This window comes from Gopherus evgoodei, chromosome 4 (genome assembly GCF_007399415.2).
Source record: "Gopherus evgoodei ecotype Sinaloan lineage chromosome 4, rGopEvg1_v1.p, whole genome shotgun sequence".
NCBI classification, from domain to species: Eukaryota; Metazoa; Chordata; order Testudines; family Testudinidae; genus Gopherus; species Gopherus evgoodei.
Window position 1 is genome coordinate 154,156,254 of NC_044325.1, and position 23,421 is coordinate 154,179,674.

Consider the following 23,421-nt stretch of genomic DNA (forward strand, 5'->3'; position numbering starts at 1 on the left):
CTCCCCCTTTAGAAATCCTTCCTTGAGCCAGTATTTTCAAATATAAATAGATTCCTCCAACTTGTTTATTGCATAACGTTCAGGTTCCTGTTTGAGGCTGCTTGTGCACCTGATAAAGTCGTTTTTGTATTTCTCCATCAGGTGCTCCTCTCCAATGTCAAAATATTTTCCTAAACAATCCAAAATATTCTGTGCAGCAAATACAAGATGGTCCTGAACATTACATTGTAAGATACCAAAATCCACTTTATCTGGTGTCTGACTTTGAATAATATTTGCCATTGAAGTTACCCAGAACATCATCAGCTCACGAAGTTTCAATTCCCACTCTTCAAACTTCACAGACATTTGGCTATAGGCCTCAGCAATGAGGCTCTTTTTAAAGCTGAAGATGAAGTTCTCATGTTTCACTGCATTCCACAGGCTCCCCACCCATTCAATAAATTGAAGAATGTCCTCAGGGGGGCTGCTCAGTGAAGAGTTCCTTATACATTTAAACAAATACTTCTTTAGTTCACATACACTCTCACTGTATCCTATATTCACTGGTGCCATGGGGGGGACTCCATGTCATAGCCTAGGGATGTACCAGTTCTATTTCTGTGGATCATAGTCCATGATGTCAGAAATTTTAATTTCCCTGCATTGTTTTTCCATCCTTCCTGCAGCTTTGGTAATTTCATTTAGCTGTTCCAGGAGATGATTCATATCCCTAGTGTTTTGTTCATGTGCAGACACATCTTTGATGTTCTGATGCACAAATTGGCAGTAAGGTTTGTGCCTGACTTCCCTCATTCTGAGAAATGTGTGGACCACAATTTGCAGAACATCTTGCATTTCAGTGGCGTTCGACATGGCCATGTTAACGATGGTTATGTCACTCAGTCCAGTCACCAGTGTGGCCAGCTCATTGTCATGTTCATAACTATCCTCCAGTGTGGGCATTTCAGGGGCTTTCAAGCCTTCTGTGTCTATCACCAGGATGAAATCACAGCCCAGCTCTTGCTGAAAGTTCTCTGCCACTTAAATGAGGGACATGAAGGCGCCTCGCGTACATCGGCCACTGCTCACTGCAAACTGCAGGTCGAACATGGTGTTGAGGAGGGTGGATTTCCCAGTGCTCTGTCCTCCCAGCACCGTTAGAACCAGCATTCTGGACCTTCCTCCCAGCTTGGCATGGAACTCAGTCAGAACATCTGTCACTCACTGTAGTGGGATGTTGGATGAAACTTCATCAGTTAGCTCCATGGGAAACCCTACCACCATCACTTCAGCAGCTATATCCGGGAGATGGATGAATCGCCTTTGCCAGTTTGCTTTTATTCCTTCTTTGACCTTTGTGCATTCTGTTTCATAAAACTGCCCCAACTCTCTCATGAAATGCTCCACCCGTAAGGAGCTGGCAGAGACTAATTCATCTAGTCCTGATAAACTTTTAGGGTCATTGCTTCCAGTTTTATATTCTCCTTTATATTTTTTTTCCACTAGAGAAAGTTTTTTATTCCCCCTACTAATGTTATCCAGATTAAATCTCATCCATTTTAGGAAGCTATGGACTTCCACTTTAGAAAGTTTTTCTATTACAGTAATAAATTTCATGGTACCAACACTGATATCACATTGATTCCATTTGATCGTAACTCTAACACTTTCTCACTCAGATGAGATTCCTGTGTCTCCGTGGATGCCTCTCTATTCATCCTACACAGCTTATTTTCTAATTTAACCCACGTTTTCCCAATGTCCCCTTGCAGTCTCAGCATTTCCCTCTTGTACTTTGCCACATCTTGTATTTCTGCAGTGATTTCTTTAGCCCAGTTGCTTGTGCTCTGACATTGTTCATAATCTTCATCTACCTGGATTCCTAGTTTACGTACTATCACAGCCATGGCTGCAATACTGATACTCTTGTTAGCAGACATCATTATGATGCCTATGGTGGACTGAAGCTTCTTTACAAGCTGCACATTAGTTCTGGTGTTCACATTCTCCAGCACATGGGATTTATCCAGTTTTAAGACAGGAGCCAACTTCGCAAGTTCTTCAAGTGATTCATTGTGTTTGTCCGCCAGGGCATTGAGGATGAAGTAGTGGCTGATTCCTGCAGAGATGATAAAAGCGCGTATTGTCTCTCGTTGATGCTCTTAGTAACTATGAACACTGCTGAGGAGACCTCTGTTAAAAAGCTGAACTGCAGCTGGAGCGACTCAATGTCTCCGCGCAGGTTTGTAACTGCAACGGGCTCTGGGAAAAGATCTGAATTCTCCCTCCCACCAGGGAAATACCAGGAAATCTCAACCGGCTCATCTGCCAATTCCCGAGGGAGGTTCCCAGACTCCATGTCCCAGTGGATAAAGAAATTGTGGTGCTGCTGGGAGGGGCTGAAAACCTCATTGAGGAGTCTGGACTTGGAGAACCTGCAGCTCCCCATCCGGACAAAGGAAATGGTTGACATTGACGTGAGCACCAGGCTCTCCTCTCTGAATCCTCTGCTCTGTGCCAGGGAGTGTGGCCTCCACTTCCTCACAATGTCCCTCATGGCCCACAGCATTAGGGCACACCTGGGGGTGTCGAGGGCAGGTAGCAGCAGAGGGAGGGCAAACTGGCACATGGACATTCTGGACAGGATCTCCTGCTGCAGGAAACTGTCTGAGCAAAGCAGAACGGCACAGAGAACATCGAGGGGATTCAGAGACTCAGTAGGGCCAGGGTCACTAAGTTGGAAAATACTGTCCCCACTATCCAGCTCCTCCTCATCCTCACTGATTCCTTCCTCTGGTGCCTGATGCCCAAGACTTGTGTTTCTGGCCATCCCACTCAGAGCCATGACCTTCCTCAGGAAATGCCACGGTAAATCCCCTAATGTGTGAGGAGCCCCGATCTCTATACTCTCTGTACTGATTTCCTGGAGATTGCTCAGCCTGAGCTTCCTGCTTCTGTGCCACTCCAGGTTTAGCTTGGACAGGATGTCATGACATGCTCTTCTTTCTGCAGGAAGAGAGTAAAACAGAAGTAGAGATTTCAGGGTTGATGACATCTCAGAATCAAATTCTCAACTTTGTTTACTATGTAATTTTTTTCTTTGAGATTGGGGCAGTATTGCAGAACCATAGACATTTATGACAGCAAAGATGCATAGTCTAGTATTTTTCTGAACCCCAGCCCTTCCCCTAGCCACCAGAATTATTCCCTTCTACTCTTAACTTCATTGACATCAGCAGGGTCATTCTGGATTTACACTGGAATCACCCAACATCAGAATCTGGCCCTGAATCCACTGACGTCAAGTGGAGTCATTCCGGATTTTTACAATGGAGTCACTGAGACTTGAATCCAGTCCTCCTTCCACTGACATGAATGTGGTTGGTCTGGATTTTTGTAGTGGGATCACCAAGATCAGAATCTGGCCTTGACTCCACTGATTCCAGTGGAGTTGCTCCAGATGTACAGCAGGAGGCATGTACCATAGAGGAGAATGAAGGCACGGAGTATCTGAACTACAACGCCTATGAAGCTCTGCATCACCTTAGTCAGATGCAGTTTAACGTCAAACTGGCTCAGTGCAAAACAATTTGCATTTCAGAATGGAAATGTGTTTAGAATTTTTCATTTAATGAAAAAATGCGATATTTTTACTTTTCATACTGATTCGGGACAAAAAGTAATGTCAAAATATTGGGATTTCTCATGGGATGGAATGTGTAATTTTCTACCATATCTGTCCCTTATCTCCGTAATTTACGAGTATTTAATATTTTTATTTATATTTAAAAAAATAGTTAAAATTACAGTTTTAAATGCAACACAAATTCAGCTATCATCTTTATGCTTACAGATCTGCTTCTCTACTCCAGACCTGTCTCCTGTAGAAACTAAAATCCAGGCCTCTCTCTCTATTACCACCTTGCGGATGTCTAGCCATCAGCTCAAGCTCAATATGGCTAAAACAGAGCTCTCAATCTCCCCTCTTCCCTCCCTGCTAGCATTCTCAATCACTGTGGACAATACCACCACTCACTCAGGCCTGTAACCTGACAGCATCCTGTCTGTCACTCAAGCCTGTAACCTGGATGTCATCTTGCAGACCTCTTTCTAGGTCCTTGTATCCTGGCTATGTCTAAGTCTTGCTGATTCTTTCTGCAGAACATCTCTAAAATACAGACTTTTCTATCATCCACTGTAATACTCTGTATTCCAAAGCAACACCCTGGCTATTCACGTCTGTCATATAACTATGATATGTTATGTATATAGTATGCCTTGGGTTTGTATTATTTTAAAAGTTTTGATCTGTTAAGTATGAATATCCTGTTGGATTGTATGTGCTAGCATTATATGTGAAGTTATGAAGTTTTGCTCTGTGTGTGTTACTGAAATATGTTGTGAGTTGGAAACACCTACCAACAGCCTTTCAGGTACAACAGTGGAGAAGCCAGACACTGATGATGACCTATTAAGGGACATACACAAGGACTACATCAGGAATTGTATACAATGAAGACCTCTCAGAATGAGCACATACACAATGGAGACTTTTTGACTCATGTCATAGCAAAAGACATTTCCAGCGAGCTATAAAAGGGGGAAGTGACATCATCACTTGTCCTCACTCTCCCCACAACTCAACACCTGGAAACACATCTAGAGAACACAGACTGAACTGGGGAGGTAGTCCCATTATGGAAGATCTATGATCTGTTTGTATTGTCCATCAGGGTGAGATGCTGCTTGATTCAAGTCCTGTCTAATATATAGAACTCAGATTGCATTCTTACTTTTATTTCTTAGGTAATCAACTTTGATCTGTATGCTTACTACTTACAATCACTTAAAATCTATCTTTCCATAGTTAATAAATTTGTTTTATATTTTTTTACATAAAACAGTGTGTTGCTTGAAGAGCAAGGAAAATCTTCTTAGAAATAAAAGCTGGTGCATGTCCTCTCTGCATTGAAGGAGGGACAGACTGGGTAATAAACTTACACTGGTTGGGCTTCTGACCAGGGCAGGTACAACTCTGGGGCCCTAGGCTGGGGAGTTGGGAGGAGTTGACTGAAGCCGCTCTATTGTTAGTTCATGAGTGGCTGGTGAAAGCATTAATGTAAATCAGCTAGATGTGTCCCTCGCTGTGGATGACTGTGTGAGTGCAGGACCTGGAGGGGTTTGCAAGTTGTCACAGCATCACAGTGTGAGATGGAGCCCAGCTTGGTAAGACAGAGGGCTCAGCAGCCCCTCAGTTCCAAGTTACACCCTGGGGAACCCATCACATCCACACAACTAAAAGTGTCATCCAGGGTCGCATCATCTCAAGTCTTGATGTCTGCAGCATACTTCTCTCTGATCCCAGCAAATGAAATCTTGCCCTTTTCATATCCATTCAGACCACTCCTGGTCATTTTGACCACGTCACCTCCATTTGCATCCCTCATTTGGCTTCCCCTTTTCCATCACATCAATGATAAGTTACCTGTCTTCATTTTCAAGGCCCTTCGCAGCCAATCCCCACCAGCCAATCATCTCTCATTTGATATCAAGTTGTTGAATCCTAGTCCCTCTTATTCTATGATGCCAGTCTCCGTCACCCACTTGTTAAATTTTCAAACAATATCTCCTTGCTTTCTCCCATGCTGCCATTCATGCTTGGGAGACGCTCTCTGTAAACACTGCAAAAATAACTCATTATCCTCCTTGAAAACCCTCCTCAAGACTCTCCTTTGCTGTGATGCCAACAAAAAACTTGACAGTGGTTAGGCAGCGGGTGCACTGAGAACACTGCCCATCACGCTGGCCAATATTATCTCATTGTTTCCTTTTACTCCCCCTGTCAATCTGCCTGTCTTCATGTGCTGTCTCTTGTCTTATACTTATTTCATAAGCTCTTTGGGACAGGAACTGTCTCTTTGTTCAGTGCTATAGTAATACAAATAAATAAATAATAATAGTCGGAATTATCTTGGGAAAGTTCTGTCTCTGAGTCTTGCCCAATGGCTGATTCCTCACACCGATTTGAACCATCTTTCCCCCCCGGCTCTGAGTCGCTCTTAGTCTCCAATTCCTGCCCAGGATTTATAGACCCTAACAAAAGAAACAAGATGAGGCACAAATAATCCACTTTTTCAAATGACACAGGGATCTATCTCTCTAGTAATCAGTGGATGTGTGTCCGGTGCTTTGAACATGCGAAGGGAGTAAAATAGGTTGAGGGCCAGCTCCCATTGAAATTCAATGCAGTTTGGATGCCTAAAAGCCTTGGAAACCTTTGTTAATTCCAATCTATAGAAATGATAGCATAACCCAGTTGAACAGAAATGGCTCACTGCCGCCATCTAGTGACTAAACCAAACATAGTGTTTGAGACTCCTACTATCCTTGCGTTTTACTAGGTTTGCTCTTTTAGCTCAGGCAGTAGAAACTTATGCTATTAGAGCCAGAGCCTGAGCCTGAGAAGGAGCCAGAATTTACCAACGTACATTGCCAAAGAGCCACAGTAACACATCGGCAGCCCTGCATCAGCTTCCCCCTGCCCGCTCCCAGTGCCTCCCACCCACCGGCAGTCCCGCCAATCAGCACCTCCCGCTCCCTCCCCGCACCTCCTGACCAGCTGTTTCGTGGCATGCAGGAGGCTCTGGGGGAGGGGAGGGAGGAGCGAGGGCAGGGGAGGGGGCGAGAAGGGGGGAGTGGGGGCAGGGCCTGTGGCAGAACCAGGGGTTGAGCAGTGAGCACCTCCAAGCACATTCGAAAGTTGGCGCCTGGAGTCGGTGCCTATACATGGGGCTGCATATTAACTTCAGAAGAGCTGCATGTTGCTCCAGAGCTGCAGGTTGGCCACCCCTGGGTTATGGGTTCAATAACCTTGACTGATGATTCATCTAGAGATATCATGTTCCGCTATGTAATATTGTCTCTCTCCCTGTTTCTAATACTAATAATTATACCTAGTTCTCATCTAATGCTTTTTATCGGTAAATCTCAAAGTGCCTCATAAAGGAGATCAGTATCATCATCCCCATTTTATAGATGTGGAAACTGAGGCACAAGGTGGTGAACTGGCTTGTCCAAAGTTATCTAGCAGCCCAAGCTGGGCATAATGAACAGGTATAATTTGCACAAAGAAGAATGATCGCTTCTTAATAAAACCTGCCAAAGGCCATCAGTAACACAGGGGCTTAGCCTGTTGGCAATAATAATTAGTGTTTTCAAGCAGAGTCTGAATGAGCTCTCCCCTTGCAGCTAGCTGGGGAGGGGGAGAGACTTCAGGAGCAAATTGCTTATGTATCTAGCAGATAGAACTGCATTGCTCAAATTGATCAACTTTGGCTGGTGTTGGGTTACAAATAACTTTAGTACTGAATGGAGGGGTAGTGAAATGTTGTTATCAATGTTGTTGTCTTTATTGTATGAGTAAAGGGGAGCAGAACTGTGCTCAGCCGGTCCTGACTGAGGGGTCACCCTCAGCTGAAGGGAACTCACTAAGCCATGGGCTCAAATGCCAGACCCCTGTGAGAATAAAAGGGGTGGGGACAGGTGTCCCAGACAGGAGGTTTGGTCTCTGCCTAAGGATACCCAGTCAAGTTCAACCTTTTCCTCCCTTCTGCTCAAAGATAGAGCTAGATAGGCTCTTTGAGGAGTTTTTTGTTTTGTTAAGTGTTTGCTAGAGCTGAAATCACTTGAGGGGTAGAGTTTCTGCCTAGCCTGCTTCAGGTTCCCCCCTAAGAGCGGATAATAACTAAGAGTTGGGTGGAACCTGAAGAGACTGATCTGCAGCCCTCACAGCAGAGAGGCAGATGACAGCAGAAGGTGACTGGTGAGCAGGAGCGGTGAGCAGGTGGCTGGAATGGCAGCTGGTGGGGTGGCTAGCAGAGTGGAAAGAAATGGCGGCTGGCAGGGAAGCCAGCCAGAGCAAGTGTTCAGATTGTGGAGCAAGCAAGGTGCCTTTTTCCTTGGGTGGGAGGTGAACTCACACAGATGCACCTCTGGACCCTGAGGCCTCACCGACCAAGGACAACTACGGTGAGTGGGGTGTGGTAAGGGACCAGAAAGGAGCACAGAAAAGAAACTTTTGGTTGTAAAACTCAAGAACCTGAGGTGGAAGGCACTGCCCCACGCACTCTGGGATGGGTGTCCTGCTCACAGTTTCATGATTATGAATCCTGATTGCAGCATTTTGCCTAATTAGTTGGGTGACTTAAAAATTTCTTTTCTACACTCACACTTTGTACTTGCTAATGGAGAAGTATTGCAGATAGAGGCTGAGGTTGGTGTCAAGCAGGGCTCGTGCACACAGATACTAGAGAGCAGATGTGAATAGGGGTTGGGGAGAGGCAGAAACGAATGAACCTTTTGTGGGCCCGGCGCCAAACATGCTTGTGGGCCCCCACGGAGGCCATGGAGCATGGCGCAGGGGGAGGGGTGTGTGTGTCTGTCCCCAGAGTGAGGGGCCAGCGAAAGGCAATGGGGCATGGCATGGCAGGGGAAGCCCCACTTCACCCAATGCGAGGGCACTATTTACAAACCGGCAGTTGCCCAGATGCACAGTGGCCTGCCCGACCCTATGCTGCCAGCGTGTCCCTTCCTCTCGGGGGCAGGCCCATGCCACACCAGACAGCCCCCTTGCCCAACATCTCCTGACTCCCTATGGCCAGAGGCCCCCCGGGACCCACTATGCCCAGCACCCCTCCAGACCCACCCACAAATGTACAGCACCTTGCACAACACCACCCCTGCCCAGTGCCCCACATAGAACCCCCACTCCCTAGTGCCCCAACACACACAGATCCTCTCTGCCCCTTCACAGCCCAGCACCCCCCCAGACTCTCCACAGACCTACTCCCTGCCTCCTGGCCATACTCACTGGCAGTACAGCCAGGGCTGGTCCCAGGGCCGGGGATCACTCCGGCTCCTCAGGAGTGGCGCAATCAGCCAGCCCAGGCCTGTCCCGGTAAGGGTCCATCAAGATGCACTGGCCTGGAGGGGCCCAGCCAAGCCCGCCATGCTGTCTCCCAGGGCCATTTGGGGGGGCGGTCAAGTGGGGCAATTTGCCCCAGGCCCCTAGGGGCCCCCACGAGAATACAGTATTCTATAGTATTGCAACTTTTTTTAATGGAAGGGGCCCCCGAAATTGCTCTGGGCCCCCTGAATCCTCTGGGCAGCCTTGCTGTCTCCCCGCCCCACCTGGCTGAGACTGACCAGGCTTCTGCACCAGTCCCAGGCGGCTCAGCTCCGGGGAGACACGCGGGGCCTCACAGGTGGTGGGAAGCAGAGACTGCCCAGAGCCGGAGGTGCCCTGGGGTCTGGCCAGGCGGCTGAGAGGAGCAGGGGTGTGGGGCCATGGAGTGGAGAGGAGCCCCTCGGCTAGTTGGCAGGCAGGCCGAGAGGAACAAGTGGTGGGTGGGGGGCGCAGTGCATGGAGCCACTGTAAACCTGGCACTGGGGAGAGGAAACAGATTTCTTAACCCACCCAGTCTCATCCATCCCCCTGCCCCCAAACTCCTGCAGCAGTCAGGGCCACCCGGGGGGGCAAGTGGGGCAATTTGCCCCAGGCCCTGGGCTCCACAGGGGCCCCCATGAGAATATAGTATTCTATAGCATTGCAACTTTTTTTTATGGAAGCGCCCCCAAAATTGCTTTTCCCCAGCCCCCCTGAATCCCTCTGAATCTATCCAACGCCTTCGGGTCCATCCCCCACCACCACATCTTCAGCACGCTACGGGAGTTTGGGATGCCAGAGACCTTCCTTGGCCTGATCCGGGAACTCTATGAGGACTGCAGCACCACCATCTGCTCGGTAGAAGGAGAAACCGCCGAGATCTTGATCCACAGTGGCGTGAAGCAGGGCTGCCCCCTCAGCCCAATCATATTTAACCTGGCCATGGAGCCGCTCCTGCGGGCGATTTCGGACCGCGCTGACGGCTTTGACCTGCACGGCGAGAGGGTGAGCATCCTGGCCTATGCGGATGACCTGGTCCTTATCACGGATGTCCCCGAAAGGCTCCAGGGCATGCTCAACGCTATTGGGGGAGTCGCAGACTGGACGGGACTCCGCTTTAATGCCAAGAAGTGCGCGTCCCTCCATGTTGACGGGAGTATGAGAGACTCAGTACAGGCGACGGAGTTCCAGATCCAGGGTGAGTCCGTCATTCCCCTGGCAGATGGACAGGCGTACCAACACCTCGGCACGCTGACGGGTGTCCGCGTCCGGCAGACCCCTGAAGACACCATCCGGGAGATACTACAGGACGCTGCCAAGATCGACGCATCCCTGCTGGCGCCGTGGCAGAAGATCAACGCCCTCAATACTTTCCTGATCCCCCGCATCGCCTTCGTCCTGAGAGGTTCCGCCGTGGCAAAGGTGCCCCTCAACAAGGCAGACAACACCATCCGGCGGCTGGTTAAACAGTGGCTGTCCCTGCCCCAGAGAGCCAGCAATGAGCTTATATACATTGCCCACAGGCACGGTGGTGCCAACATCCCCCGCATGGGTGACCTCTGCGACATCGCGGTTGTCACGCACGCCTTCCGCCTCCTGACATGTCCGGACGCCACAGTAAAGAACGTCGCAGCGGCCGCCCTACGCACCGTCGTTGAGAAGCGAATTGGCAGGCCTCCCTCCGGCCCGGATGTAGCCACTTTCCTGAGCGGCTCCCTGGACGGCGAATTTGCCCGGGATGGGGGCGACATTGCTTCGCTGTGGTCCCGTGCCCGCAACGCCACGCGCCGGCTAGGAAAACGACTGGGCTGCCGCTGGGTTTGGAGTGAGGAACGACAGGAGCTGGGAGTCCTGGTGCCACGGATCGAGACAGAGGGCAGCACCATCGTCAGCCCTGGAGCCAGAGGCGTGCTGGAGAAATCACTGAAAGCCGCTGTCCACACGCTTTATGTGGACACCCTCAGGAAAAAACCCGATCAAGGCAAGGCCTTTGAGGTGACCAGCAAGTGGGACTCCAGCAACCACTTTCTCCCTGCGGGCAGTTTCACCCGTTTTGCCGACTGGCGATTCATACACCGCGCCCGCCTGAACTGCGTCCCGCTCAATGGAGCCGTCCGCCACGGGAACCGAGACAAGCGCTGCAGGAAGTGTGGGTATGCTCTGGAGACTCTGCCCCACGTCCTGTGTAGCTGCAAACCCCACGCCAGAGCCTGGCAGCTGCGCCACAACGCCGTCCAGGACCGGCTGGTGAAGGCCATTGCCCCACACCTGGGTGAGATCGCAGTCAACCACACCATCCCCGACACCGACAGCCTGCTGCGCCCAGATATCGTCGTCACGGATGAGGAGCGGAAAAAGATCATCCTCGTCGACGTGACGATCCCGTTTGAGAATAGGACCCCAGCCTTCCGTGAAGCCCGAGCCCGTAAACTCGAAAAATATGCCCCCCTGGTGGACACCCTGCGGGCAAAGGGCTACGAGGTCTACACCGATGCCCTGATTGTCGGGGCACTGGGTGCCTGGGACCCCTGTAATGAACAAGTACTTAGGGCCTGTGGGGTGGGCCGTCGCTATGCACGACTCATGAGATGTTTGATGGTCTCGGACACTATCCGGTGGTCTAGGGACATTTACACAGAGCACATCACCGGCCACCGCCAATACCAAGAGTGAATCAGCATGGCTCTGTGCACTCATGGGGGGGTTGAGGCCTATAAACCCCCCTACTGAACCATATCCCCTAAGCCCTAAACCCACTGAACTAGATTGCACCAGGTGAGGGTCATCCTGTCCCGATTACCCAGCCTATTTACTTATATCTATTTACTTATTTTTTTATATTTTATATATTATTTATATATTTTTATATATTTACTTATATCCATGACTGCGTGTAAATCACTGTATGAGCAATGTACCCTCACTGCTTCCTTACTGCTTCCTGATCCCACCCACCGTACACCCCACATTGGGGACCTTACGGACTATATACGTTATATGCTAACCAATCCCCAAACACCAGCTTCCCCCTATACTCTGTATGTTGCCCCCAATGACCAACAACTGACGCTTTGAACTCTTTGTATCATCTTTATTTAAATATTCTCTAATAAACTTTTAATTCTATAGTATTGCAACTTTTTTTTATGGAAGCGCCCCCAAAATTGCTTTTCCCCAGCCCCCCTGAATCCTCTGGGTGGCCCTGGCAGTAGGGACAGGCTGGTCTCTCTCTGGCTCGTTCCTTACCAGCTCTGCTGAGTCTCTCCGCCAGCTGTCTCTGCCTGATGTCTCTCAGCACCTTCACAGCCACCTCGACTCCTTAGCGCTCCCCGCAGTGACTGATCAGCAGGTCGGTAACATCCATGGGATCCCCCTTCTCCAGCTGACCCCAGGGGATGGCTTGATATCCCTCCTCCAGCCAGGTCACTCGCAGCTTGTGCTTCAACCTCTTGAGATCATCCTTCCTCAGGTCATCCAAGGTTTCCAGCAGAAGGTCTCTCCCTGTCCCCTCCATGCCACCCCCCTTGCATGGGACCCTGGAGAAAGTGCTAGGTCATTACATTGAGACAGTCAGGAAGCGGCTTCTCTATCTGCAGCCAGGAAGCAGGGCCTGGGGAACAGAAGTGAAATTAACATGCCCAGACAATATCAGTTCCCAGCAAACCCTTCTCTGGTACTGCTCCCCGAAGGGTCTCTATCCAAGGATAAGAAGGTCACTCTCAGTCCACAATGCAATCTCTCAAACACCCGGCTGCCCCAGCATTAAGCCCTTCAGTCCTGCTCATCTGGGAGGTTCGGCTCTGGGACAGGGAGAGAAGTCAGACTGGCACCCAGTGTGCAAGTAAATGGTGTGGTCCAATCAGAGAGCTGCAGCCCTGGAGACGTCACTCAGCTCCCAGTGGGGGGAAAGGTGGGGCTGTTTGGGATGGGATCAGTAGGGGGATGGAAGGGGTGAGATTGGGTCAGTTGGGGAGTGGTGGAAGAAGTTTGGGGGATCATTCACAGGTTACAGATATGGGTGAGGGGAGGAGAAGTTTGAGGGGAGCTGGTTGTGGGATGTTGTGAGGGGTGAGCAGAGAATCAGTTCTTTGGCCACCCCCCATTTGGGTCCTGCCTGCAGGGTGTTGCTGTGTTTCTGCTGCACTGGGTCATGAAACCAGCTCTGAGGGTCCCTGCTCACAGCCTCGATCAGAGAAGCCCAGGGGAGGGATGTGCCTTGTGGATCTCTGTCTATGTAAATGCTGATAAATCTGGCATGGGTGCTGCTTGGTCCTTTGGCTGAGTGCACCCGTCTGATCAGGGGTGTAGATGCCATTCTGACTTATTTGCAAGGGAGCAGCATGCTTAGCCTGGCTTTCTGCTCCATGACGCTAATGCTAGGGTGACCAGATGTCCCGAATTTTTAGGGACAGTCCCGATATTTGGGGCTTTGTCTTATATAGAATCCTATTCCCTCCCAGCCCCCGTTCTGATTTTTCACACTTGCTGTCTGGTCATCCTGAGCTGCCAGGGTTTGTGGGAGGCAGCTTCCCAAATATCCCCAATGGGATGGCATCTCTGTCCACCACAGATCCAGGAAGAAGTTACCAAGCCACTAGTCCTTTGCTGCAGGATGACACCACAAGGTAAGGTTGAAGGAGGAGTGGGTGAGGGCAGTGAGCTGCATAGACTGGGGGGTACCCCATAGCTTTGTATAGTTCAGATAAGCATCCATACTTGAAATTATATAAGGTTCCCCCAGCACTAGAGTCACATGGAGTTTGGCAATTGGGAGGATAGTTTATTATAGCCTGTCACTGAATGGAGCATTGGATGAGGGCAATGTTTCCCAAAGTGTGGGCCACAATGAGGGGCAGGATTGGACAAGTCCTAGGGGCACATACACACACCTCAACTGTTCCCTAGTGTTAGCTTTCATTTTTTAGAAAGCACATCTAGCTTAGGGTGACCAGATGCCCCAATTTTATAGGGACAGTCCCGCTATATGGGGCTTTTTCTTATATAGGCCCCTGTCCCCATTTTTCACACTTGCTGTCTGGTCATCTTAGTCTAGCTGTTATGGTTGCAGAGAAACCCTTCAAAATGTGACTAGAAGGTAATTGTTGCCAAGTCTCCCAGCAAAGGCACAGCCCAGCCAGGGGTCTGCATGCCCTTCATAGCCCCCCAGCACCCAGGCCAGCCTCTGATTGGCTGCTCCAACCTCCTCTATGCAAATGAACCCCCCCGATGCAAACAAGGATGCAGGTTGCCCCTTTGGGGGAGGGGAGCTTGGAATGTTTCTGGGGTGACAGTTAAACCAACATAACTGACTCCAGGGGTGCAGGGGGGAGGGGTTGAGATCAGGGGGCCACTCGGGGGCTAGAGGGGGGGATTCAGGATGGGGCCAGGGATGAAGGGAGGGAGGAACTTGGTAGGAGGAATCAGTTGGAGAGGGGAGAATTTGGGGGGTCAGTTGGCTGAGGGGAGCTTGGGAGGGGTGTTAATTGGGAAGGGGGTGTTTTGTAGGGTTCCCAGCTGTCTAATCAGAAAAACTCAAACACCCTGGTCAGGGGCGCAGAGTCTGGTCTGACTCATTAGCGAGAGAGCAGCATCCTCAGCCCAGCTCTCTGCTCCATGCTGCTGCTGCTGAGCTGCCAGGGTTTGAGGGGAGCAGCCTCCCAAATACCCGCATGGGATAGCAGCTGTGTCCACTAGAGATCCAGGAAGAAGGTACTCAGCCAGCCAGCTTCCTTTGCTGCAGGAAAACACTACAAGATAAGGTTGAAGGAGGAGCAGGTGAGGGCAGATAATTCCATGGACCTGGAGGGTGACCCCTTAGCTCTGGATAGTTCAGATAAACTCTGAATTGTCTGAGGTTCTGTCATCACTAGTGTCACATGGAGTTTAGCAGTTGTGAGGATGGTTTATTATGACAATGCCATTAAATGGAATGTGTGCCTATGGCAGTGTTTCCCGAAATGTATGGCACAACTCCCCGATGGGGACGTGGGGGTAAAGGACAAGTCCTGGGGGCACATACACACATCTCAACCATTCCCTAGTGTTAGCTTTCATTTTTTTAAAAAGTCAGTCTAGCTGTTATGATTGCAGAGAAACCCATCAAAATGTGACTCGAAGGTAATTAATGATGCAGTGTTGTCTGCCTGAGTCTGCAGACACCCTGAAATAAGAGGTATCCCTTTCATTTAATAGAATAGAAGATTAGGATTGGAAGGGACCTCAGGAGATCATCTAATCCAGCCCCCTGCTCAGAGCAGGATCAATCCCCAGGCAGATTTTTACCCCAGTTCCCTAAATGCCCCCCTCAAGATTGAACTCACAACCCAACATTTAACAGGCCAATGCGCAAACCACTGAGCTATACCTCCCTTAGGGGGATGAAACTGACTCAAATGCCAGTGATGCTGTTTTAAAAGTCAGCACTGTGAACTATTTTGCTGCTCAAAGCATGTAAGAAAGAAGTGAAAGTATATTCTGAAGATCTAAATGGCTACGCCTTAAACACTAGATGGCAGTATTAGTGAGTGTGGGGGGCAGATAGTGTTTGATGCATTTTACTGAAGGGAGGGCTCAGTTTTCAGAAGTTTAGGAAAGACTGGTGCATGGTGAAACTTGTGTGGCATTTTGCAGTGATAAGGCTGCTTTAATATAGAACGCTGTTATGTGGACTTTAACAATTAATTTGCATATTTTAAAAAAATATTCTTTTGTAGTGATATGAATTTGATTTTCAAATCGAGCTTCCAGTTTCGCAGCTGAAATTTTGCATCCACAATAAATTGTGGCCCACAATTTTTTCCCACATATGGTTCCACCTGGCTATGTATTGCAGGTGCAAAATTGTGGGTACAATTAACTGAGGAAGCAAATTTGCACCTGCTAAATTGGAGAGTCAGTTGGAAAATCAGTTGAATGTATAGTTTAGAAGAATCAGAAATACTATGGCCTTTTGGTGGGAAACTGGCTGGCTTACCAGCCCCACGCTGAATAGGGCATGTACACCACTTCCCCTGCCTGTTGGAATCTCCTCGTTTATAGCCTGTTCTTGTCTGTGGTCTCCGAGTGCCTTCTGCACTGATGAAGCTGGGGGTGGGGTAAAGTGATCACTGTGTGGTTCATGCAAAATTAATCAGTTGGACTGAACCACTATGAGGCTGTTGGGAAAGTGACGAAGAAAGAAGATGGCCACTGTATTATAAGGAACATGGAATTAGGCGAGAATGCTTAAATACGTGATCAATAAAGGTGAAAAGTCAACATCATGTTGGTGTGGGAAAGGGTAATGCATTATATACTAAGGGTTCTATCCATCTGTCTCATTTTAAATTATCCCCATCCTCATGAACTGTTCCTCTTGGGAGAATTTTGCTGTAAAAAAATCACATATGAACATTATAATGAATCAACATCCAGTGACTATGAAGCAAAAAATTGTATTAATTTTATTTTGTTTTTTGTATAAGTTGTTGATGATAAATTTTCAACAGCATTAAAGCAGTATGCATGGCTAGTTTGCTAGTAGAAATTAGTAACTGCTTCTAAAAGTATGCGTAGCACTCCGACCCTTGGATTAATCAACAGCAATGTATTACAAGAAGAAAATAAAACCCTTTCTGCCCTGTCCCAACACACGTTTTACCAAATTAATAATAATCACGACAATAACTTGCCCTTCTTTAAAGTTTTCCATTAGAGAAATGAACATTATTGAATTAAGCATCATAATCTACAGAGAAGTGGATCAGATTCATTATCCCTTATTTTACAAATGACGAACTGAGGCATAGGGAGGGGTTGGAAAAGTGAAATTACCTAAAGTTACACAGCAGGTCAGTAGCAGAGCTAGGACAGAGCCCAGGAATCACTAATCCCAGTACCTCTGGCCCACTGGTCCACATTCCCATCTCAGAACTAGGAGGAGAACCCACATGTCCTAGTCTTTAGCCATCAACACCATCCATCCCGACAGATAGAGAAGAGAGAGTAAGGAGTGTGTCAGGAGCCCCTTCTTGTTAGACCTCCTTTAGAATCGTAGTTCTTTTCATCAGATTATTTTCAGCTCTGGAACCCTGAGCTGCTCTATAATTTAACCTCTAGATGGTGTATTCCACCCATTACCTTGAGGAGCCTAGTCATCAGGAAACATGGTAATGGGGGGAATGAGTAGATGGCGTAAGTAAAATGGAGCAAAGATGAGGAGACAGACCACAGGTGGGGGTGAACAGAGTACATGGAATGAAGGGCAGAGGAAGCACTACAAGTGAGCCATCAGTGGCGTGGGATTTGGTAATTTCTGATCATGGTACAGTGTCCCAATTATAACAGGGCCCAGAAATGCAGATGATCCTTTATCTGGAATGACACTGCCCTAGCTTTTCTAATAAAATAGATTGTGTTGGGCAAAATACAATTATATAGTATGGTGTATCCTACCCTTTGAGTTTAGCTGCCTGGGTCAGAGTATTGATACTTGAATTAGTAGGAGAGTTGATCAGTTTTGGGAGTGAATTAATTGGTTATTAGTATCAGAGGGGTAGCCGTGTTAGTCTGGATCTGTAAAAGCAGCAAAGAATCCTGCGGCACCTTATAGACTAACAGACATTCTGGAGCATGAGCTTTCGTGGGTGAATACCCACTTCCTCAGATGCATGTCATGCATCTGAGGATGTGGGTATTCACCCATGAAAGCTCATGCTCCAAAACGTCTGTTAGTCTATAAGGTGCCACAGGATTCTTTGCTGCTAATTGGTTATTGGATGTCACCTTGTCTCTGGTGAAATGTATCTGTGGTTTGAGCAGTTAAAAGCCTAAGACTTGATTCTCTTACAAATAAAAAAAAAGATTTTCATTCTGAAGTTATGAACGGTGCCTGATAATGTCATAGATGAAATTACATATTTGTTTGAAGTTGGACTTTTTCATGTCTCTTTTAAAATGAAAAGAATATTCATTTTTCTGTCTGATCACATACATATCCCATTTAAGGAGATTGTCTGCATGTTTATTTCATAGTAAATGCTTCCTTTAGGCTCTCCAGAGCCTGTTCTTTGGTTATTTTTTGCCAGTCTGCTGGGAGATCAGCTGGTTTAGCACCATACTCCTTAACAAACTGTTGATTGAACTCCTTAAAAACAAATTTCCAGTAATCAGAAGCAGTAATGCTAGGATCTGGCTGAATGCGCCAGTGCGGGTAATATTGACGATAATCTTTAAAAGGATGATCCTTCCAATCTGTGTCTGAATTTCTAAATGTAGTGTTGGAAACCACATCAGAAGAACATAGAGAATAGGTAAGCTTGTCTGTTACCAAATTTTGGTATCTTCCTAGCCCGTGAGGACGATGTACTGATGCAAAGTGCTCTTTATGATCCCCTCCTCCTGCTTCGCAGGGGACTTTACAGAACGGACACTGCTTTCCACAGCCAAACACTCGCTTGAAGATTTCATCCTGGGGCTTCAGTGGCAGCTGGGAGAGCTTTGATTTAATTTCCAAATCTTTCAATTCGGCTAGTATTTGTTGCTGCAGATTAGGAAGGAAGGTTTGAATAAAAGTACAAAATTGATCTGGATCTGCTGTGTTTTTAAACTGTATCCCCACCAAGGTATCCTTGGAAATGACTAGGTCTTTCTGCAGCACTTTACAAAAGTTGTTTAGAAAGGCTGAGACTGTCGTAACACTTTCATCTTTGGCTTTCTCCAGAGCGTCCTTGACTTTCTTTATTATCGTGGATAGAATTTCTTCCTCAAGATCTTCCAAATCCTCAGCCTCTCTGTAGAAATCTAATATGTGCCTCCATATCCAAGCTTTGACAAACTTTTCATAGTTGATAATGTATTTCACAAAGTTGTTGAAGTTCCCATCTTCTAACAGCTTCTTCTGCACAGTGAACTGGAAAAAGCTCCGACTGGCAAATTCAATGGACTGTCCGCTGCTGAGAATGTCATCCACTATTTCTAGTCCGAGCCTTTTGCTAACATAATTCATTAAGGCAGGTTTGAGACACTGATCACATAAATCCCTGGCTCTATTTTGTCGGGCATCTTTTTCCAAGTAGTGGTCTTTAAATATAGAGAAATATTGAGGTTTCAGCTTCTCCAACCGTTGCTGAGGATCATTTTCCTTGAGAAAATCTTCATGCATCTTCTGAAATGCGTGAGCGGCTTCCCCCAAAATGTGAAGCTTCAGATCAACTTCAAAGCAAACAGAAGTCTGCAGTTTTTTCACTTCCTCCTGTTGAAGTTTCTCATTGATCAAATGCAACAATTCTCTGCAATAGGTTTCATCATAGTCTGCCTTGGAATAGATTCTCTCTTCAATGTAACTATTACATTGGGCCATCAAGGATTGAGCAAGTTTTTCTGTTTTCTGTGACTGTTTTTTTGTAAGCCAACATTTCACAGCTGAGGTAAATGAGAAGTCTAAGTATTCATTTCTCATTGTGAAAGAGTTAATTCTATAATTCATCAAGCTTCCTGCTTTTTGTATCTTCTGATTGACAGAACTCCCTCTGTTATCCAGGTCTTTTCTCAGATGGAACTCTATATCTTCATGAATTTCATATTTCTGTAAACAAATGGGCGATAATTCTGAAAAGGTTTCTTTCCACATTTTTTCAAATTTCATTTCCAATTCTTTATTTTCCAACTTACTTTCTTTTCTCCTGCATTGTTCTAAAAGCATGTCCACTTTCCCTTCAATTACTTTCATGTACTCAGACTGGATATTGGCTATCTTGTGCTGGCCTTTTTTAATGTGAATGGCTTCCTTACATTTCTTAAATGAATAACCTTCCAGCTCAGTCTTCAGGCTCTTTGCACTTCTGATAAAATCTTCCCTGTACTTTTCTATCAGATGCAAATTTGCTGCTCCACTTTCAAAATAGTTTTAAAAGCTCCAGAATTCTCTGTTCTCCACACTGTAGTTTTTGTTGCATTTCATATTGTCACTTATCAGCTTCTAGTTCATCAGGAGAAAAATTCTGAATTGCAGTTTCTTTTTCAGTTATCCAGAGGTGTATTTCCTTGTGGAAACCCCATTCCCACTCAGAATACTTCACAGACAGCTGGTTATAGGCTTCAGCTATGAGGCTGTTTCTAAAGCTGAAGATGAAGTTCTCATGTTTGACAGCATTCCACAGACTCTTCATCCATTCAATAAACTGTGGAATGTCCTTGGGAGTTCTTTTAAGTGAACGGTTCTTTATGAATTCAAACAGATACCTCTTTAACTCATATACTTTTTCACTGTATCCCATATTCACTGGAGCCATGGGAGGGACTTGATGCCACAGCCCAGGGATGTACCAATTGTGTTTTTCCAGATCATACTCCATGATATCAGAAAATTTTATTTCCTTGTTCAGTTTTTCCATCTTTGCTGCAGCTTTGATCATTTCATCCAGCTGCTTCAGGAGGTGTTTCCTGTCCCTCATGTTTTGGTCATGTGCAGACACATCACTGACGTTCTGATGCACAAACTGGCAGTTTGGCTTATGCCCTATTTTTTCCATTCTGAGAAAGGCATGGACCACAATTTGCAGAACATCCTTCATTTCAGTGGCGTTCTCCATGGCCATGGTAACAATGGTTATGTCACTCAGTCCAATCACCAGTGTGGCCAGCTCATTGTCATGTTGATAATTGTCCTCAAGTTTGGCCAGTTCAGGGGCTTTCAAGCCTTCTGTATCTATCACCAGGATGAATTCACAGCCCAGCTCCTTTTTTAAGATCTCTGTAACTTGAATGAGCAACATGAATGCTCCTCGCGTACACCGGCCACTGCTCACTGCAAACTGCAGGCCGAACATGGTGTTGAGGAGGGTGGATTTCCCAGTGCTCTGCACTCCCAGCACTGTCAGAACCAGCATTTTGGACCTTCCCTTCAGCTTGGCATGAAGCTGGGTCAGAACATCTGTTACCCACTGCAGTGGGATGTTGGATGCATCTCCATCAATCAGCTCAATAGGAAACCCTTCCAGCATCAGGTCAGCTGCTATGCCTGTGAGATGGGTGAATTGCCTTCCACTCTTTAGAATTTTGCCTTCTTTAACCATTGAGCATTCTGCCTCATAAAACTGCCCCAACTCACGCATGAAATGCTCAGCCCCTAAAGAAGTGGAAGATATTAATTTATCTAGTTCTGCCAACTGTTTGGGGTCATCTCCTAAAGACTTGCATTTCTCTTTGTATTCAGCCTATAGTTTAGAAAGATTCCCCCTAGCAATATGATCCAGCTGAAATTTCATCCATTTCAGGAAATAATGTTTTTCTAATGGAAGTAGATGTTGTATTGCATCAATGAATTTATTCAAACCATCAATAAGGTCACATTTATTCTGTTGTTTACATAATTCCAACATTTTATCTTTTAGCTGAGATTTATATTTCTCAGCAGGGATATTCCCTTGCCTTCTCATTCGGCACATTTCTTTTTCCACTTTAGCAAGGCTTTTCCATAAATCCCCTTGGAGCCTCAGCATTTCTTGTTTGTAATATGCTACATCTTTTATTTCTGAGGTGATTTCTTTCACACAGTTGCTTGCGGCTTGACATTCCCCACGGTCTTCATCTATTTGGATTTCTAGTTCATGCGCTGTCACAGCCATGTCTTCTATACCTATCCTCTTGGGAGACGACTTCATTATGCTTTGTATGGTAGACTGCAGCTTTTCCACAAATTTTGCTCTATTGGTGCTGCTATCTTTCATCAGCATATGTGAATTTTTCAATTTCAGCACAGGGGCTAATTTGTTAAGGAATGCCAGAGTTTCACTGGATTTCCCAGCCTGGCGGTTAAGAATGAAATAATATTTAGTTGTGGATTCTTTCAAAGATGATAATAGAGTGTACACTCTTTCAGTGATGCTCTCAGTAACTATGAACATAGCTGAGGAGACCTCTGTTAAAAAGCTAAACTGCAGCTAGTGAGATTCAATGTCTCCACGTAGATTGGTAACAGCCACAGGTTCTGGGAAAAGATCCAAATTCTTCCTCCTACCAGGGAAAAACCAGGAAATTTCTATCAAGCCATCTGCGATTTCTCGAGGGACATTCCCAGATGACAAATCCTGATGGATAAAGTCTTGAAGACTGAAACTCCACCAAAGAAGTTTTTTGTTAGTATCTTTGACTGTCAGAAGCCATTCCAATGTGGCTTGATCAGTCTGCAGTTGGTAACGCCATCCCCAAATGTATGGGCCTAGCTTCTCCAGAGCATACAGAATGACGTAACATTCTTTTTCTGAGACTGACCAGTGGCTTTCCCTCTCAGAAAGTTTTTTGCTGAAAAACACAACAGGATGGAATTGTCGATCTGGTCCTTCCTGCATTAAAACTGCTCCTACACCATGCTCGGACACATCTGTGGTTACAACGTACGGTGGGTCAAAGTCTGGGGCCCTTGGTACAGGGTCAGACGTAAGGGCTGCCTTAAGCTGGTTGAAGGCTCTTGGTGCCACAGGACTCCTTGTTGTTTTTGCTGATACAGACTAACACGGTTACCCCTCTGAAACGTGTCATTCTGAAGGCTTGTTAGGGATGTGAGAGACTGAGGTGGGCAAAACTATGCCATGCATGCAGAGAGGGGGTATGTCTACACTAAGAAATTATTCCTATTTTACCGAAACCGGTATTTGGAAACAGATTGTATAAAGTCGAGTGCACACAGCCACACTAGCACATTAATTCGGCGCTGTGCGTCCATGTACCAAGGCTAGCGTTGATTTCCAGAGCATTGCACTGTGGGTAGCTATCCTATAGTTCCCGCAGTCAGCCCCACCCATTGGAATTCTGGATTGAGATCACAATGCATGGTAGGGCAAAAACAGTGTTGCGGGTGATTCTGGTAAATGTCGTCAGTCAGTCCTCCCTCCGTGAAAGCAATAGCAGACAATCATTTTGCGCCCTTTTCCCTGGATTGCCCTGGCAGATGTCATAGCATGGCAACCATGGAGCCCGTTTAGCCCTTTTTCACTCTCACCGTATGTGTACTGGATGCTGCTGACAGATGTGGTACTGCAGTGCTACACAGCAGCATTCACTTGCCTTTGCAAGGTAGTAGAGATGGTTACCATCCCTATTGCACTGTCTGCTGCTTTAGAAATTAGCAGTGATGGTTACCAGTTATATTGTACCATCTGCTGCTGTCGTGGGTGCTCCTGGCTGGCCTCGGTGAGGTCGGCTGGGGGCGCATGGACAAAAATGGGAATGACTCCCCAGGTCATTCTCTTCTTTACGTTTTGTCTAAAGGTAGAGTCAGTCCTGCCTAGAATATCAGGCAAGCCTACTATAGAACCAGAGAGGACAGTCGTTCTGGGTCAGAGCCCCAGACATCCTGCAGAAATGATGAGCTGCATGCCATTCTGGGGGGTGCCCCTGTCATAATATAATTCTCAATTCTGAACCTTAGCGTCCAAAATATGGGTACTAGCATGAATTCCCCTAAGCTTAATTACCAGCTTAGATCTGATAAGCTGCCACCAATCAGGAATTCCAGT

General features: G+C 46.9%; 3 protein-coding genes and 2 pseudogenes across 3 annotated transcripts; all 5 read right to left on the reverse strand.

Annotated features, from left to right (window-relative positions):
• Positions 1–55: 55 nt before the first annotated feature.
• On the reverse strand, positions 56–21,109 carry LOC115651084 (annotated as a pseudogene).
• Positions 1,808–2,984, reverse strand: LOC115651086 (up-regulator of cell proliferation-like). Its single transcript, XM_030561967.1, has one exon. It carries the CDS (start codon positions 2,825–2,827, stop codon positions 2,015–2,017), a length of 813 nt encoding a protein of 270 aa, XP_030417827.1. The 5' UTR covers positions 2,828–2,984; the 3' UTR covers positions 1,808–2,014.
• On the reverse strand, positions 17,902–19,658 carry LOC115651082 (interferon-induced very large GTPase 1-like). The gene has a single exon (XM_030561964.1). The coding sequence runs from the start codon at positions 19,632–19,634 to the stop codon at positions 17,928–17,930; it is 1,707 nt and encodes a 568-aa protein (XP_030417824.1). The 5' UTR covers positions 19,635–19,658; the 3' UTR covers positions 17,902–17,927.
• On the reverse strand, positions 19,855–21,120 carry LOC115651311 (up-regulator of cell proliferation-like; the record flags this gene model as incomplete). Its single annotated transcript, XM_030562245.1, has 1 exon — positions 19,855–21,120. A coding segment is annotated over one exon (1,251 nt), but the record flags the coding sequence as incomplete, so codon positions are not given.
• On the reverse strand, positions 21,031–22,577 carry LOC115651083 (annotated as a pseudogene).
• Positions 22,578–23,421: the final 844 nt, after the last annotated feature.

What these genes read in the sequence shown, in the direction of transcription:
- LOC115651086 (XM_030561967.1), bottom strand. Translation starts at nt 2,827, where the DNA reads ATGGCTCTGAGTGGGATGGCCAGAAACACAAGTCTTGGGCATCAGGCA.
- LOC115651082 (XM_030561964.1), bottom strand. Translation starts at nt 19,634, where the DNA reads ATGAAAGTAATTGAAGGGAAAGTGGACATGCTTTTAGAACAATGCAGG.